Consider the following 16237-nt stretch of genomic DNA (forward strand, 5'->3'; position numbering starts at 1 on the left):
GTTGGGTCTGACTCATGGGTGCTGCTTCCACCATGACGCCTACACCTGTCCCAGCATCCGGAGGGTAAGAGCATCGTAGTGTCACCCAGAGTAAACGACTAAGGTGAAGGTGACTTTTCCTGCTCAAGGAAGGGGGAGGAAACTAATCCCAAGACTGAAAACAAAAAGCAAAACAAAGCAAAAAACCCCAAGTGAATGTGAAGTAGAAGAGACAGGCCAAAGGAAACAAGTAATTAGGTATGTGGAATTTTCTAGAAAAATTCAAACACACACACTATTCTGTCCACCTCTATTCCACCAAAGCCATGGTGAACTGAGTAGTAAAGGGTGGGCTTTATATGAAGACAAACGAACAAAATACTAGGGAAGTTGTATCCGTTCTTCAGGGTCAAGAAAACTCTCCTTAAATAAGGCCGATCTGCTGCTCTTATCAGCCCACGAGTCTGTGGCATCATCTGTTGCAAAACAAAACCGAGTATGCAGGAATCTTAAAACGGAGAAAAGGAAACGGGTGCCCACAGATGAGGGAACGAGAGATAAAACTGAGCAGCCAAAAACCATTTATGTGCCGCGTGCTTTCAAGTCAGCAGTCTTAGAAACGTACACGCACATACAAACCACCGAAAAAGCAAAGTGAAACTCCTGGTAGTAAAAGAAGGTATCGCAGTTGGTTGGTTGAAAGCAGGTTTCTAAGGAGTCTGATTGGCCAGACGGCCCCAACCCAAGGTGAGGCGCCAGACTTGAAGGCGATGCTGGGCTCCGCCTCGGGTGGGAGGAAGGGGTACTCAGACCCACAGGAGGTTAGCATAAAACCACCGGCGGCTCAGGTATTTGAGGAAAGGGAGGGCATTCTTAAAGAACTCGGCTGCCTTCTATCATTTGAACAGACGAGGAGAAATCAACTTTAAAAAGCTGTAACAGCTCATGTCCAGGGTGACTTTATTTCATGGAAAGAATAAAAAGACAACACCAACAGCATGATTTTCCTAAACACCACACAGGGACAGGCTGTGTCCTCTTTTCATTCCTCTTTTATCGCATCATACAAAATTTTAAAAAAAGAAACCAACAGAAACACACCAAAACATACCCCCAGACCCCTTAAATTAGCAGACTTAAAATTAAAACTTGAAGCAATATTTTGTTATACTTTGATCCAAACTCTATGTACAAATTAAATTGCACTTATAAAGACAGCAACATTTCTAACGGGGTGGTAGGTTCTGCTTTATTGTGGTTTTATACCTCGATATAAAACTTTTAAAGCTTTCTTCAGTAAAAACCATACTTTCTTTAATAGTACATAATGCATTTCCCCACTGAATTTCTGAGCCGGTTTTTTCTTTTTGTGCTTTTCCGCTCCGTTTTATTTTACAAATGGCACATACCTTCTGAGTAGGTACAAGCAGACACAACACTCATCCTAAGAGACTCATTCATGAAAAAGTCAGACTGTAAAAGAAATGAAATATTAGCAGTCTAATCCTTTGGTTCATCTTTAAAAAAAAAAAATCAACTGGTATAATTTACGAATTGGTGGTAACTCTCCTTTTTGGTTAAAAACAAATCCACCTGGTAGATTACTGATTAAAATCCAACATTGCTTTCAAAGTACCACCTTTCCAGCCTCCTCTCTGCTCAAAGATGCCATTGTGACAACTGGTTTGACAGGACACAGGCTACAGTAAGGCACAAGTGGATGGTACAAATAAAAACAAATACTTTAGGACTGGTGGTTGCTTTTTTTTCCTGCGCGTACCGTTTCCAAGATAAAATCACAAAAAGAAATACATATTTTTGTTATGAAATACCTATACAAAATGTTTAAATGTACACCATCTGAGCTGCCAAAAAGGGTTTAAAAAAGTATCAATTTCTCCCCCATACGTAAAACTCTCTCTCGTCAGTAGGTCCAAGAGAACTTGGGTTCACAATGTCCCAGCACTTTATGGGAGGGAGGAGGGTCAAAATTCCCCTTCCTGCTCTCCCTGACCCCAACACAAGACAAAAACAAAGGTCAGATGTTGTCAGTAGTGTATTCTACTTATTACAAACAACTGAAATTTAGGAAAAAAAAAAAAAAAAAATCAGGCCGGAGACCACGGGTGGGTGCAGTGACTGGCTGCCGGATCAGAGTAAGGCACTTCCCGGGGGCGCAGCATCCCGACGCGTGGGTGGGGACCGGTGCGGGGTCCGGTGGAGGCCAGGGCCTCTGGGGGCTCCACACGGGGACAGGCTGGCTCCGCAGCAGGACGACTCGGGAGGTATGACGTGGACGCGCCATCTACACCGACGTGGTCACGCGGTCAATGGTGTGGTTGACCTCGTTTTTGTTGGAATCCAGTCCTTTAGCAGCATTCCTGTCGTTCCGTAAATTTTCCACCGTCTTTTTCATGTTCTTGAGCTCCCCTGGGTGGGGCGTGGCTCGTCTCAGGAGTGTTCTCTGAAAAGCAAGGAGCGGGGTGAGTGTTTGGGTTTTACTCCATCACTCCTTCAAATGCGAAGCTTCCTGGGTAGCTTTCCAACACAGGTCTCCCCTTCCTAGAGGTTAAGAGGCAGAGTGGGCGAAAAGCTTGCTTTGGAGGTACGTGCATTTATCAACTGCTCCCTCGCGGTTAAGGGAAGACGAAAGTGCTGAGTGTAACTTACCTAGTCAAGATGGAAGGGCTCCTTTCAGAATAAAAGAATACTTCGCAAAATACGAGATGAGTGTCACGATAAGAACAAAGTTCCACGTGCAGTAAGAAAAAAATAAAAGATTTGTGAGATAGAATTGTGGGGGGAGGGGAGGAAGAAGAGAAAGGAGTCAAAAAAATTCTAAAATTAAAATCCCTAGAATGTTCCACTATTATCTGAAGCGGTTCTGGCTTTCTTCAACCCATGAGGCACGAGAGGTGAAGGAAAAGGGAAGTGAGGAAGGACTTCTTTTCCAATTTTCCTGCTGTGTTTTATTTATGACCTACTGAAGAAAGTTCACATTTTTCTAATAAAGACCACAGGGTGGGAAGTGAAGTGACAGGGTATGGGCAATGTTTTTAAAATTATATTATTTAACATGTTCTGTGCTCTTCTGCTCCTAAAACAGTATTTACGTCTTATAAATGGCCAGTCCGGGAGTTTCAGGAGGAGCTACGATAGGTTAACAAAGGAGGAGCGGTACTAAGGCAACGCGTAACTGGTGAAATAATCATGCTCTAAGAAGTCATGAGATAAAGTCATTTACACTGGAGTCATTTTGTCATGCCTAATTCCTACTTTGCCCTCTGCCACTGTAAGTGAATGAAAGCCCACTTGGGGACAGCTGGAATAACAAAGACTCCAGGCAGTAATTTAAAAACTGCCCTTTGTCTTGGGGGCTGCAAGTACTCCCTCTGAGTTCTGCTTATGAAAATCTCAATTAGTGCAAGGAGTTTAAGAAGCCAAAGCCAAACTGCAGGAAGACTCCGAGAGTTGTCCCTGACTCAGCTGGATGGCTGAGACATATGGAGGATGGAGGCAAGTAGGGCTGAGTGGTCCTTTCAAACCTATTCCTGATTTCTGAATGAAAACCCATAAGGGAATCCTACTTAACATCACAAGCTCTCTGCATGAAGGTGAAGGCTCCCGGTTATGTGAAGAGAAGCAAGAAGTCCAGGAGGACAGCAGGCAAGCTAAGCCACGTGGTGAAACATGGGTGAATCCCCATGGTACGGCTACAAATGGGGGTGGAGAGCAGGGAGAGACTCAGTTCACTGGGAACAACAGAGAAGAAAAAATTCCCAACCAATTTTAAGAAAGCAGTGGGGGCAGGAGGGGTAACTATCACAAATAAAGAAAAAGAAGCACCCACAAACTATTCAAACAAACAAACAAACAAAGTCTCATTTGGTGAATCAGAACCTTAGAAACTGCCAGTTTTGCCTTCTAAAAACAATTCTTAGATGTTGAAGGCAGAACAGAGAAAAGACTATTTGAAAATAAGAGAGATCTTTATCAGGTGTCCCTTTCAATCTCGGAAGGCTTTTAAACTTTGAACGTCTGTGGAAGCCAAGAAGCTCGAATCCCATACCGTTTCATTATCGTCCTCGTCCTTTTCATCTTCCAGAAATCGGATTGCGCTGACTCTGTTCACTGCACGCTCATTCCAGGCCTCATCGGACACATCGTTCACCAAGCTCTCCAGGGCACCACAGCGAGGCAGGTTCTCTGTTGGACAAAGACCACGTCAGCAGGGTTCCCATGACTGGCAAGGTTGCCCTTTCTCTTCAAGGATGCGTAATTCTATTTAAGATCATAAGATATCTGCTAAATCAATATTTACTATTTCATTCCAGAATGTCATCATGATTCATAGAGTTCTTTTTCATGTTTCTTTTTTACACACTCACTTCAGAAACTTCCTCTTGACCATGATTTGGCCGCACATGTTGGATCTAGTACTTTGCTTGGCAGCGCAACCTCCCGCAATTGTTCTCTTGGGGTCTTAAGTGCTCCTCTAACGAGGCTGGGATAGGCAAGGTGGCTCCATTCGCCCAGACCCTTCTCCCTTTATTCTATCGAAACCAGCTCCCAGAAAAGGATTTATGACAGTCATGTGATATGAGTGTGAATGCTTTTTTTTTTTTAAAGTAATCACGTTTTTTTTTTTAGAAGATGTTGGGGGTAGGAGTTTATTAATTAATTAATTTATTTTTGCTGTGTTGGGTCTTCGTTTCTGTGCGAGGGCTTTCTCTAGTTGTGGCAAGCAGGGGCCACTCTTCATCGCGGTGCGCGGGCCTCTCACTGTCGCGGCCTCTCTTGTTGCGGCGCACAGGCTCCAGACGCGCAGGCTCAGTAGTTGTGGCTCACGGGCCTAGCTGCTCCGTGGCATGTGGGATCCTCCCAGACCAGGGCTCGAACCGGTGTCCCCTGCATTAGCAGGCAGATTCTCAACCACTGCGCTCCCAGGGAAGCCCTGAATGCTTTTTTAAACCACACATAATTTACAAAACTAAGGTACAGCCACTCAAAACAACTCCCTGTTTTAAAAAGAGTTTGCTGGAGATGTTCAGTACTAATCCTCCAAACTGTCTGTTTGGATTTTAAGGGACTCTTACCTCTTTTAGGAGTATGTATTTGCATTTTCAGCCTTAGCTAGAACTCAAAACCAGAAGGCTGTCTAAAGAATACCAAATGTGATACACGGGTATGAGCAGCACGTTTTTTCTGCAGAGATACAGGGGAAGCTTCCCAGAAAAGACCCACAAGGACCTCACACCTAGGCTGGCTCTGCAGGCAGATAAGACACAACGCAGTCCCGTGTGCGAGTGAGAGGCCTTAAGGACAGGCATTAGCTGCTGCTAATTCTCGGGGCCAAGTGAACCTGGTCCTTCCATTTACCTTGGCAGGCAGGTTCAGAAGGCAGCTGAGGAAGTAAGACACAGGTGAGAATCTTCTCCCCGGTGGTGTGGTCAGTGTCCGTCTGGAACGTGAGCAGGGGCTGGGACTGGTTGTCTGATAACCACAGAGCCTTCAACTTTAAAGCAGTCAGGGATAAAGGCAGGTGCGACAGCCTCGATGAAAACAAAAGGAGACATGGGGAGCTTACAATCTGTGATTAAATCAAGTCTTGTCCAAAACAAAACAGGAAAAAAAACTAAAAACCGCTTCCTGGGACTGGGTTCAATATGTGAAAAGGTATTATGTTTATAAGAAGATACTCGATTTACCCTTTGCCAGTGGACGCTTCAGTGGGTGACTGTGCTTCCCTTTTCTGTCATCACCGCTCTCATTAGCACCTCCAGGCCATGGGGCAAAAAATGAGGAAATTACAGCACGCGCTGTTTACTCTTGGGAAGTTTCCATTCAAAGGCCGGGGTGGGGCGGGGGAGTGGGGAAGCCAGTGTTAATTGTGGAAGAACCCAGAATCCGAGTTCTTCCTAAGTCAATGGGGACAGCCTCACCCGCAGGGCTGGAATAAGACCATGGCGTTACCTGCCCCCGGTAGCACCTGGCAAATCGGGATGTGAGGAAGGTGAGGCCTTGGGCGCTGCAAAGTTTAAACTGCAGTTAAAATAAAGATTAAAAGTGTTTCTTTATGGACTCCACTTGCTGTCTCTGGGGAGATTATTTTAGGTATTCCATTTTAGACTTTTAAGTCTCTGAAAGCTCCCACTTCTCAGACACCTACGTGATAATTAATTTCCACCTCAGATTGCTTCAGTTTCGAAGGAGATAAAGCACTTTAAAAACTGTAATGTGATACCTAAAGATTAGTTTTCTATCTATGTTTGTATTTGACCAGTTAAATCTATTTAGTGATGACCGTCACCAGAAATCATATGCACTTGGTACTTGGCGAAGATTACTTGGAGCAGAGGATCTCAACTAGGGGCAATTTTGCCCCCGGGGACACCTGGCAATGTCTATAGACATTTTTGGGGGCGCTACTGACATCTAGTGGGTCAAGGCCCGGATGTTGCTAAATACCCTACAACGCATAGGACAGCCGCGCAACAAACAACTATCCAGTCCCAAATGGAACACTGCCAAGGGTGAAATGCTGCTCTGGTAAAAACCAAGGCTTTACACAAGTTTAATTCACTCTGAAAACACCCGAACCTCTGCAGATACCAGGAATTTAAGGTTTAAAGAACTTAAGGTTATATTTGATCAAGTATTTTCACTCTAAGGACGGCTCCGTGGATTAAAGGATAACTCCATCTTAGAAATGACTTCATACGTTAGCTAAAAATAAGCTAATCACAGTCTGTTACCTACAATAGGAGGCACATTTTCTTAAAAGAAATCTCTGGCCCATTAATTCTATAAGAAATTATGTGACAGCGTGTATTCCTGGGGTTCTTTCTTCTAAGAAATGGTACCTCTATCTCCATTTAACATATATGGGAGAGATGCCTAAATGTCTCACCAACAGACTAATGCAGACTTATCAGACGTATTTTGAATTGACAGACTTACGGGAAATAAACTAGAAATAAACTAGAAAAAGCAGTTATACTCCAATACTATAAAACTAATCCAAGTAAAACGTAAGCACAGACCAACTAAGTTAATTTAACAGATGAAGTTAGAAATGATCAAAGAATGCAGACAGCGTGTTAACAAACTTTCTATAAGAATAATGAATACATTTCATAAAAGCCTTCCCATGTCCTAGTTATGGAGCTGAGAAAATATTTTCTTTTCCTAAAAGTTAGTCCAGTCAAGGCTGACCCATCCCATACACACTCAGTGGGTGCAGTATTGGTTAAATACAGGGAACTGTGCCCACGTGGGAGTGAGGTTCTCAAGTCGATGCCATGAGAATTGCCTACGTGAAAGGACCCTTGAAAAGACTCCGTGTGTTGTGCACGCCACTATTTCACCAATGGCGGCCAAACTGGGTGGGAACTATGTGTTTTTAAATCCCAGAATCCACCCAGTGCAGTGACATGCACATACCAGGAGGATGCCTGGAGGGGTCTGAGGGCGCAGCAACTCACAGCCCCACTTCCCCTGATTCTGAGGTATTGGTTCTTTGAGGGGACTAGAAAGTGAAATCTCTGTGCTTATTTGTATAAGCGTACAAATGATCTCTCCCTCTGCCCAAAGGCTGTCACACACATACTCAAATGCAAGGAAGTTAAAGACACAAGGCAGGTATCTGCCAGACACTGTGACAGGACTTTTTAAAAAGAATATCCTAATACACTGGGGGGGTGCTTAAAAGACATCAAACCCTTTTTCATTTTATTGAACCAAAGGGTAATTTCTTTTGAAAGTGTGTCCCTATTTCTTTTTAAAAAAGGAATTAAGCTAATATCCTCCAGAATGTTTCAAGTTTCAACGTCTTGGGCAAGAAATCTATAGTCAGCGTCTCTACCTTCGAGAGAGTAAAGAAAAAATAAATCAAGATTTGAAAGCTGGCATGACACACACATACTAAAACACGGTCGTCGTGCCTTCTCAGACTAATAACTGGCTTCCCAGATAAGTACTAAAGCAAAGGTATAAACAAAAGGCTAAACAGAGCATCAATAATAAATAACAGCTGCTAAGGATGCAAATCACGTCATCAAAGCTAAAATAAATTACTAGACTCCACAACAACAGGTCTTAAAACCACATGCCACCAGGCCAGGTAAGACGGATGCGTGATCTAGAACACTGGTTTTCCCGCAAAGAATCAACGTGCCAGCTTGGATTCGGCTGCTGCCGGCCAAGCACACACCACACATGAGCTCGTTCACACGTGTCTTATGGACAGAGGTGTTCCCAGTGTCAAAGAGGAAAAAAGCCCTACTCCCTGCCCAGTCTGCAAACAGAGACTCTGCGGGCTGGGCCAACCCTGTCGCTGACTCACTGCGGCCTTGGGGAGAAAGACACACACTCCTCTGTTTCTCTTGGGTGAGCCATCCCAGATACAAGCCAGAAAACAGATTTTTAAAAAAATCTGCTTTCCAGGGGAGTAATACATTTTTGGTTTATTCTGGTACCTTCTGTTCACTACAGGATCAACACAAGAAGCCGCAGCCCCCTTTGTACACATCTCTGTGGTACATTTAGGACCACATCGCCTCAGAAATAAAAAGCCCGTGGTTACTATTTACATCAACAGTACAAGGAATAAAGCAAATGGACAACCAAACCGTGAGCTTCTCGTTTCCAGATACATCGGTGACCAGCCCACTGAAGTGACCTTCCCCACCTCTGGCTACGATAGCAGTTGCTTTATCAAATTTATTTAGCACCTAAACATGGCCTACTGATTAATGTAATACTAACTAGACCTATGGCTGAATGCTTCTTACAACTGAATATTTCATCTGTTTGTTACCTCCTAGTAGAATTGTTAGTTTTAAGCAACGTTTTCAAAAATGTTTAAAGAGATACACAGAGAGAACATAATCAGTGAAAAAATTAAACAATCCCAAAATATCTAAAGTGAAAGCCCCCTGTAACCTCAAGTTTCCAGCCCTCCTCTAGGGGAACCACTTAATATTTTGGTGTTCTCTATAGGTAAGACTTTTTAAAAACAAAAACAAAAATGAGAGCACCAGGCACTGTCCACACTTACTGTTTGCCCTGGGCATCGTGGGTCACAACGCAGAGAAACAGATCATTCTCTAGCTGCTCAGTATTCCACAGTCTGGCTACACTGTTGTGTTTTGTCTTTTAATATTTTTTCCAGCTTTATTGAGATCTAATTGACATATACCACTGTGTAAATCTGAGGTGGACAATGTGATGATTTGATATATAAAGTTGGTGTTCAGTGTCTGAGGATGCAGGACCTGCGGATGCGGAGGGCCAACTCTGCTGCGGCATCTTATATAAGGAGCTGGGGCATCTGCCCATGTTGGTATCCTCGGGGGTGCTGGAACCAATCCCCCCAGGGATACAGAGGGATGACTGTTTCGGGAAATGATTACCTCAGTAGGCTTAGTATCTCCATCTCCTCACATAATCACCACAGTGTGTGTGTGTGTGTGTGTGTGTGTGTGTGTGTGTGTGTGTGTGTTGGAAGCATTTAAGATCTACTCTCCTAGCACCTTTAGAGGATATAATACAGTGTTGTTAACTACAGTCATCATGCTGTATGTTACATCCCCAGAACTTATTCATCTGCTAACCGGAAATTTGTACCCTTTGACTGGCATCTCCTAATTTCCCCCACCCGCTGGCCCCTGGCAACCACCAGTCCACTCTCTGTTTCTATGAGTGCAGCTTGTTTAGACTTCCCATAAACATGAGATCACACGGTATTTGTCTTTCTCTGTCTAACTTATTTCACTTAGCAAAATGCCCTCCAGCTCCATCCTTGTTGTTGTAAATGACAGAATTTCCGACTTTCTCATGGCTGAGTAATATTCCATTTCATACATACGTATATATGTGTGTACACACTCACTCTCTCTCTCTCTCTCTCTCTCTCTCACACACACACACACACACACACACATCTTTATTCATTCACCTGTTGGATGCTTAGGCTATTTCCATATCTTAGCTACTGTGAATAAAACTGCAATGAACATGAGAGTGCAGATACCTCTTGGATATCCTGTTTTCTTTTCCTTTGGGTATATACCCAGAAGCTGAACTGCTGGATCATATGGTGGTTCTATCTATAATTTCTTGAGGACACCCCACACTGTTTTCCATTGTGGACGCACCAACTTACATTCCCGCCAACACTGCACAAGGGTTCCCTTTTTGCTGTGTCATCACCAACACGTGTTACCCCTCGTCTTTTGGATAAAAAGCCATCCTGATAGGTATAAGGTGATACCTTTTAGGCTTTTTAATTTATTTTTTGGATCATGAAATTCAAAGTTACAAACGATTTCTCCGTCGACAGCCATGGTTTGCAGTGTTTGGTATTAGTAATATTGTGAGGAAGATGCTCCAATACCCGATTTTGTGTACTTGGTGGATAGTCATATGGGAAAGAACCTAAGAGTTAAGGACATCTGTACTCTGGGCCCATAGGTGGTTGCTGATACAAGGCAACTCCTCTATTACTGAACCAGAAGGCTTGGGGCTTTAGTCTCCAAGTGGCATTTCAGCGTTATCCTTGCTATAATTTTCCTATCAAACGTGTCAAAAAAGTTTCTGGGAACTGATATGCAGCCTCCCTGTGCCGTTTGCTACTTTTATATGCTTGTGGGCAGAGGCAGAAACTTCTGTTGTATTTGGTAGGACTTCCCATGGTGTGACATTTCTGCAAGCTGAAAAGCTAACATGGTAGCCTCTTTTCACCTGGAGGGTATCAGTTTCTCTACTGATACTTTAAATAAGTAGTAATTAAATATTTTAATAAGCTTAAAATCTGGTTATGCGTCTATATATACAATGGACTAAAGGACACACCTAACTGACTCAGATGACAGCTATGGCACTCGACTTTTTAATTGGCGTTTGTCCACCCTGGCCCAGGCATAATAAATATTGAACTTTCCCTTCTCCTGAGAACTTGAGAATGGGGTCTTCACTCGTGTGAAAACAGTTTTTAGAGGTCAGAGCCATCTTTCTGCTCGAGAATTAGTGACGCAAATCCATGCTCCCCGAAGTGGCAAGAACTGGGGCGGGTCTGGAATCACCGAGCTTCTACTGCTGTGGGGAGAGGTTAGGATGGAAGGGCCCTTCTCAAGCTGCATGTCTCCTGTTGGGCTTAATCCAAGCAGAGATTCAACATCTAGCTCAAATTAATTCTGAATTTCCAGTCACCAGTGAATGGCCTTAAGAATCTATCAAGATGTCCTGAAAGCATCAACTTTAAAACGGTGAGGGTTTCCTGAGGCCATAGCTCATCACCAGGTTCCCCCGTGTCCTGCTGTTTGTTTAGCACGGCTGTCCACGATCCATTAGCAGGAGTGAAAAATGGTGGCTCATGCCTGACCTGTGAGCAGCGAATCACGTAGGCCACAATCCCCCAGACGCTCTTTGGATCGCTGGCCTTTACCATTTTGAAGCATTGATCATCTTCCCCTGGTCCAGCACGTCCTCTCCCATCTAACTATATAACACCCAAAAGCATTTTTTAAATTCCTTTTGGCAACATAGCCTGTGATATCAGGCCCTTTGCAGTGGCCTGCCAGCCATTCTGCAAAATGAACATTTTTAACATTTCCATTCAGTCGACAGATATTCACCAGGCAACTGAAGGGACAAATCACAATGACACACAAACCATCACATCTAACTTTAGGTAACTTTAATTTCAGGAGGGTCGCATGCAGGTAAACAAGCAATTATCATCAGGGTAATTCAGAAATGCAGACCCAGAGAGGAGGCTTCCTGGAGAAAAGAGGAACATGAGTGCCAAAGGATAAAAGTGGGGAAACAGAGAAGGTGTCAGAGGTGGAAAGAAGAGCCTGGGTAGGCGGGCTCAGGGGAAGGAAAGTGCGATGACATTCGCAGTGATGAAATTGGTTCAGAATGGCTGAAATGACTCTAGTCCACATTCCAGAGTCTGGCAAGCAGCCCGCAGGCCTCTGACCCAGAACTCGAGAGATGGCGCTGCTGTGACCTTGGGGACACCGACTGGTGGCTCGTCTGGTTTTTTAGACTATGAAACACCTGGCAATTCTGACATTAGCTGTGGATCTTCTCACCAGCAAAGTGTCCCTGAATACAATTTTGTTCACAATGTCAGGGGGTTCAGAGTCACGGGCAAGACACATCAAGACCCCTGGCTACAATCTAGCTCAGACTCATGGGAGCTCTTTTTTCAGATGAGGAAACCAAGGTCCACAATGACATACGGAAGCCGGTTATAAAAGCCAAGACCTAGGTCTCCCTCCCCCTTCCATCGCGGTACCGTCATCTGGAAAGCATGTGTCCGGCCGTGCCCACCGCAACCTTAAAGGACTCCACGCTCTGGCTGCCCTTGACCTTGTCCACTCCATCGGGCTCCATCACTCCAGCTCCCAGACTGGGAGCTTCCAGGCCTGGCTAATGTGACCAATCAGTATATATTTTACAAGGTGGAGCAAAGGCAAGACAGCCAAGGCTGGGGTGGATGACCGTTTGCTTGTCTCGGGCTTACCTGTTCCCTGCCACGTCCAGGACGTGCAGCTCAGCGGCCCGTGACACCTCTGCAGGGATCCGAGTCAGCCTGTTGTCGCGCATGCAGAACACGGTGAGACTGCTGCACCCGCCGATCTATGATGGGAAAGAAAACATGACTGTTTTCCAGGTTTTTCTGGGAGATGGGGGTGGGACTGGAGGGTCTTGTTCATCAAATGGCATGAAAAGGATGCACAAAATAACATCACACGATTTTAAGTCTCACTGATGACCAGCTATGATTGATTTAAATCATATAAAACACTGAGTCGTCCAGTAAGCTTAAAAATCTCTGCAAAACATTAAACACGTATGTTCTAAATTAAGTCAAGAAAATAAACAATACAGTTCAAAAACTGCATTCTGAACAGAAAGTCATTTTCTACTGCTACCTAATGCAACTGCATCTTTTAAATATGTTAACCAGACAACACAGGTCCAGACATATAGTATTTGGTAATATGGGAGTTTAAGAATTCTAGTTTGGAAAAAAATATGAAAAAGGATATGTGTGTGTGTATATATATATATATATATATATATATATAAATATCTGAATCACTTTGCTGCACTCCAGAAACTAACACAACATTGTAAATCAACTATACTTTAATAAAAAATTAAATTAAATAAAAAAGAATTCTAGGTTGCAAAAGTCAGGCCAAAGGTGATACACACACATGCACACACACACACCCCTTTGAAGACCTGCCCATTATGTTAACTTCAGTGTTCCAGTTTCTTTAAAAATAAAAGAAAACGAGGAACATCTGAGAGATGATACATTGATTTCTACCATACATCTTTTAATAGCCTTTGGTCATTCACAACTTAATTTGATAAATTCATTGCCCTTTGACAAATGCAAAATGAACCATCTTGTAGCAAAAAATGAATTTGGTCGGCTAAGACCTACTGCTGAAAGCACAAGTCAATATCTGCGTCCACACCAAATTTGATTCCCTTTTTATTTTAAGTAACCGATTCAAAGGTAACTGAGCTTAGGAAGAGTCTAGTCTTCGCAAAAGAATTCAAGGACTCTCTTGAATAAGCTGTCTGTGGTTTCTACAGTCGGGAAAGCTGAACGAAGGGGTTGCAAAACCAGCCGGGTCCCAGACACAACATCCCGCAGGCCCGCGTCCACGCTACACTCTCCACACATGCGCTGTTCTGACTCAGGGCGGCCGGGGAAAAGGGCTGATGAAGGGACCTATTGATTCTGATACATGGAAAAATACCCCAGAGCCTCCGCCAGAGGAGGAGCAAGACACCCAGCTCTTCGTCAGTATCTGAATATACCTTCTGCCCTTTTCTATTTATTTCTGTGTTAAATGTACGTGTGTACCTTAAAAAGCGGAATGCACATTTATGAAACCGCTACATAATTACCTTTGTGCACAATCTTCTTATGTCTTCCCTTAGGAGTTAATATAAGGATTTTGAAATAATATATTTAACCACAGCATGTAACCATAATGAATGTAAAAGAAAACTAAACACACAAGAAAACACAGACTAACGTTCCTCTCTGGTCACCTGGAAACACCCAGAGACGTACTGTTCCCCTCGTTTCTCAGTATTCACATTTCCCATCCCAGAAAAACTGGTTTGCTCACTGTCCTCTAAAAGACATCTTATATTTTTGGTCGCACTGTTTCTTATAGATACACCCTTCTTCTTTCTGTCTTTTTAAAATCTTACCATCACCCCCAATTAGCTAAACATCCTCGACCCCGAAAAGCCTCCCCAGAGCCCCTGGTCCACGTCAATCCGTTTCCTTTCTAATTATGGCCCATACAAACCCTCTGACAGATCGTTTGACGGGGCTGTTTAATTTGCACGCTTACATGTCATCAGGGTGTTTGGCATCCTCTCTGCCCAAAGGTGAAGCCCAGCTACCTACCAACATTCCTCATGAAGGTATGTCTACACACTTGTATTTGTTTACTTACTACTGAAAGGCTGCTACTTAAAGTTGTCATCTGCTTCTATGTGTAACAATGGAGACTGCAAAACTCTTTTCCCTGGTAAGAATTACCAGGGCGGCCTCTCACGTTTTGTAAATATCATGTCCTAAAAGAGGCACATCTTCTGTGGGGCCTGGCATTCTTCCCTCCCTTGAGGAAGGGGCTCAGTCTAACCCAGATGCCCAGGCACCTCCCAGAAGGAAAGGAATCAAAACCCTGGACACCCTGGATCGTGTGAGGACCGACACGATTAGATTCGCTCTGATGAATTTAGGTGACCCCCACAAAGATCGACCCATGCGGAGGTCCCCGTGGGGCCCGGCCCCGCTCCATGTGGACGGGGATCCGCACCAGGTCTGCGAGCCAGGAAGGGGCGCCTACTGGGTCAGCACGTGGCTGAGGCCGGTCACGCCTCATGCCGGCCTGGCTTTGAGGAGACAGGGCTTATCTGGACTCCAGGGAGGCAAAGCAGGTATCGGTTATTTACACACAGAGCCGAGGCTGCATCGTGACTTGGGGCTTCGCTTTGTCAGGAAGCCGCCCACTGCCCCCGCCACCGGTGGGGTCTTTGTCTGGGGGGCCTACTGTTGCATACACCATGTGAACATTTTCAGTTTGTACCGTGTGCCTATACCATCTACTCCTAAACATTAATTAACCAATGAAAGTGGGTCAGAGAGGTCTCTGAAAGTCGCCCGTGCAATAAAAGTTCTGGACAAGTTCACACCGCTTACGTGCTTTGGGGGAAAGAACGGGAACTCCCAGTGGAGGGTGTGCACTGGCTACGTGCTTACAGCCTGTGATTTATTTTTTTCTCTTTCCTTCCCCGCTCTACTCTCACACCATTTGAGAGGTCAAGAGGAGGAAGGCAGTGTATCCAAGAGCCTCAGGCGCTCTGGGTGGACAAGGCAGGTGAGTGGCCTCTGAGCGCCACTGGCCATGTTTTCAGGAAACGATGAGGACAGAGAGTCCATCTGGGCTGAATGTGTGAGGGCTGCCTAACGCGGCAAAAAGCAAGGGACACGCTCACACCAAGCCAGCTGGGAGGGCACGGCGCAAAGCTTTGGCTTTTGGAAGAGATGATCGAGCAGTCAAAACCATGATTCAAATGACAGAGTTCTTCACAGACGTCAGAGGGGGATGCGGGGTGACGGAGAGGGGGCGCTCTGGGATCTCACAGACCAGGGGTGGAACTTAGGCTCCGTCCTAGGTCCTGTGGATTTGGATATGTTACTTTAGCAAAAGTAACAATAAGCATTAGATTGAACGAAACCACCTATCTCACAGCCCCTATCCTAGGACCTGGCCTATTGCTGCTGCCAAATAAATGTAGCTGTTGTTTTTCCAAGAAGTGAAAGTCCCAGGTCCCAGCGACAGGCTGTCCACACCTGAGCCCCTGCCATGTTGCTGGAACTGTGCTGAGGCTGCCCACCTCCGCCCTGGACGCCCCAGAACCTCCTAAAATACTGTCCCCCTGACGGTGCATCACAGTGACATTTTGTGTTCATAGGACTGAAGAACTGGCCTGAGCTCAGTATTGCATTCTGCATCATTCGCATGTATTTGTGCTTTCTCTTTTGGGTTCAGGAGGCAGAGTTTACAGGCTCCTTAGGAGTCAACAGGATAAAATGTCTCCATCACTTAGAAATTCTGGGAAGCAGAGTCACTGTTTAAATAACTTATTACCAGTTACGTAGGAAGCTGATATTTTCAAACTCCCTTTAACCACAAAATAGCAC

The 16237-nt window shown here is 44.6% G+C and overlaps 1 protein-coding gene across 6 annotated transcripts in view; it reads right to left on the reverse strand.

Annotated features, from left to right (window-relative positions):
- Positions 1-913: 913 nt before the first annotated feature.
- Positions 914-16237, reverse strand: part of LRRC1 (leucine rich repeat containing 1) — a 127785-nt gene continuing 112461 nt past the window's right edge. For 3 of the 6 annotated variants that reach the window (XM_027126896.1, XM_027126895.1, XM_027126893.1), the window contains 4 exons: positions 12512-12627; positions 5359-5531; positions 4049-4185; positions 916-2443 (listed from right to left, as the gene is read on the reverse strand). In XM_027126896.1, coding sequence (XP_026982697.1) covers positions 2285-2443; positions 4049-4185; positions 5359-5531; positions 12512-12627 — 585 coding nt within the window. In that variant the 3' untranslated portion in view covers positions 916-2284. Of the gene's footprint in view, positions 2444-4048; positions 4186-5358; positions 5532-11655; positions 12418-12511; positions 12628-16237 lie in introns of those variants that run through there. The other 3 variants (XM_027126894.1, XM_027126897.1, XM_027126898.1) reach the window with 2 other exon arrangements.

Source organism: Aethalodelphis obliquidens, unplaced genomic scaffold (genome assembly GCF_003676395.1).
Source record: "Aethalodelphis obliquidens isolate GAN/ISIS:26980383/991018 unplaced genomic scaffold, ASM367639v1 scaffold31, whole genome shotgun sequence".
Lineage (NCBI taxonomy): Eukaryota > Metazoa > Chordata > Mammalia > Artiodactyla > Delphinidae > Aethalodelphis > Aethalodelphis obliquidens.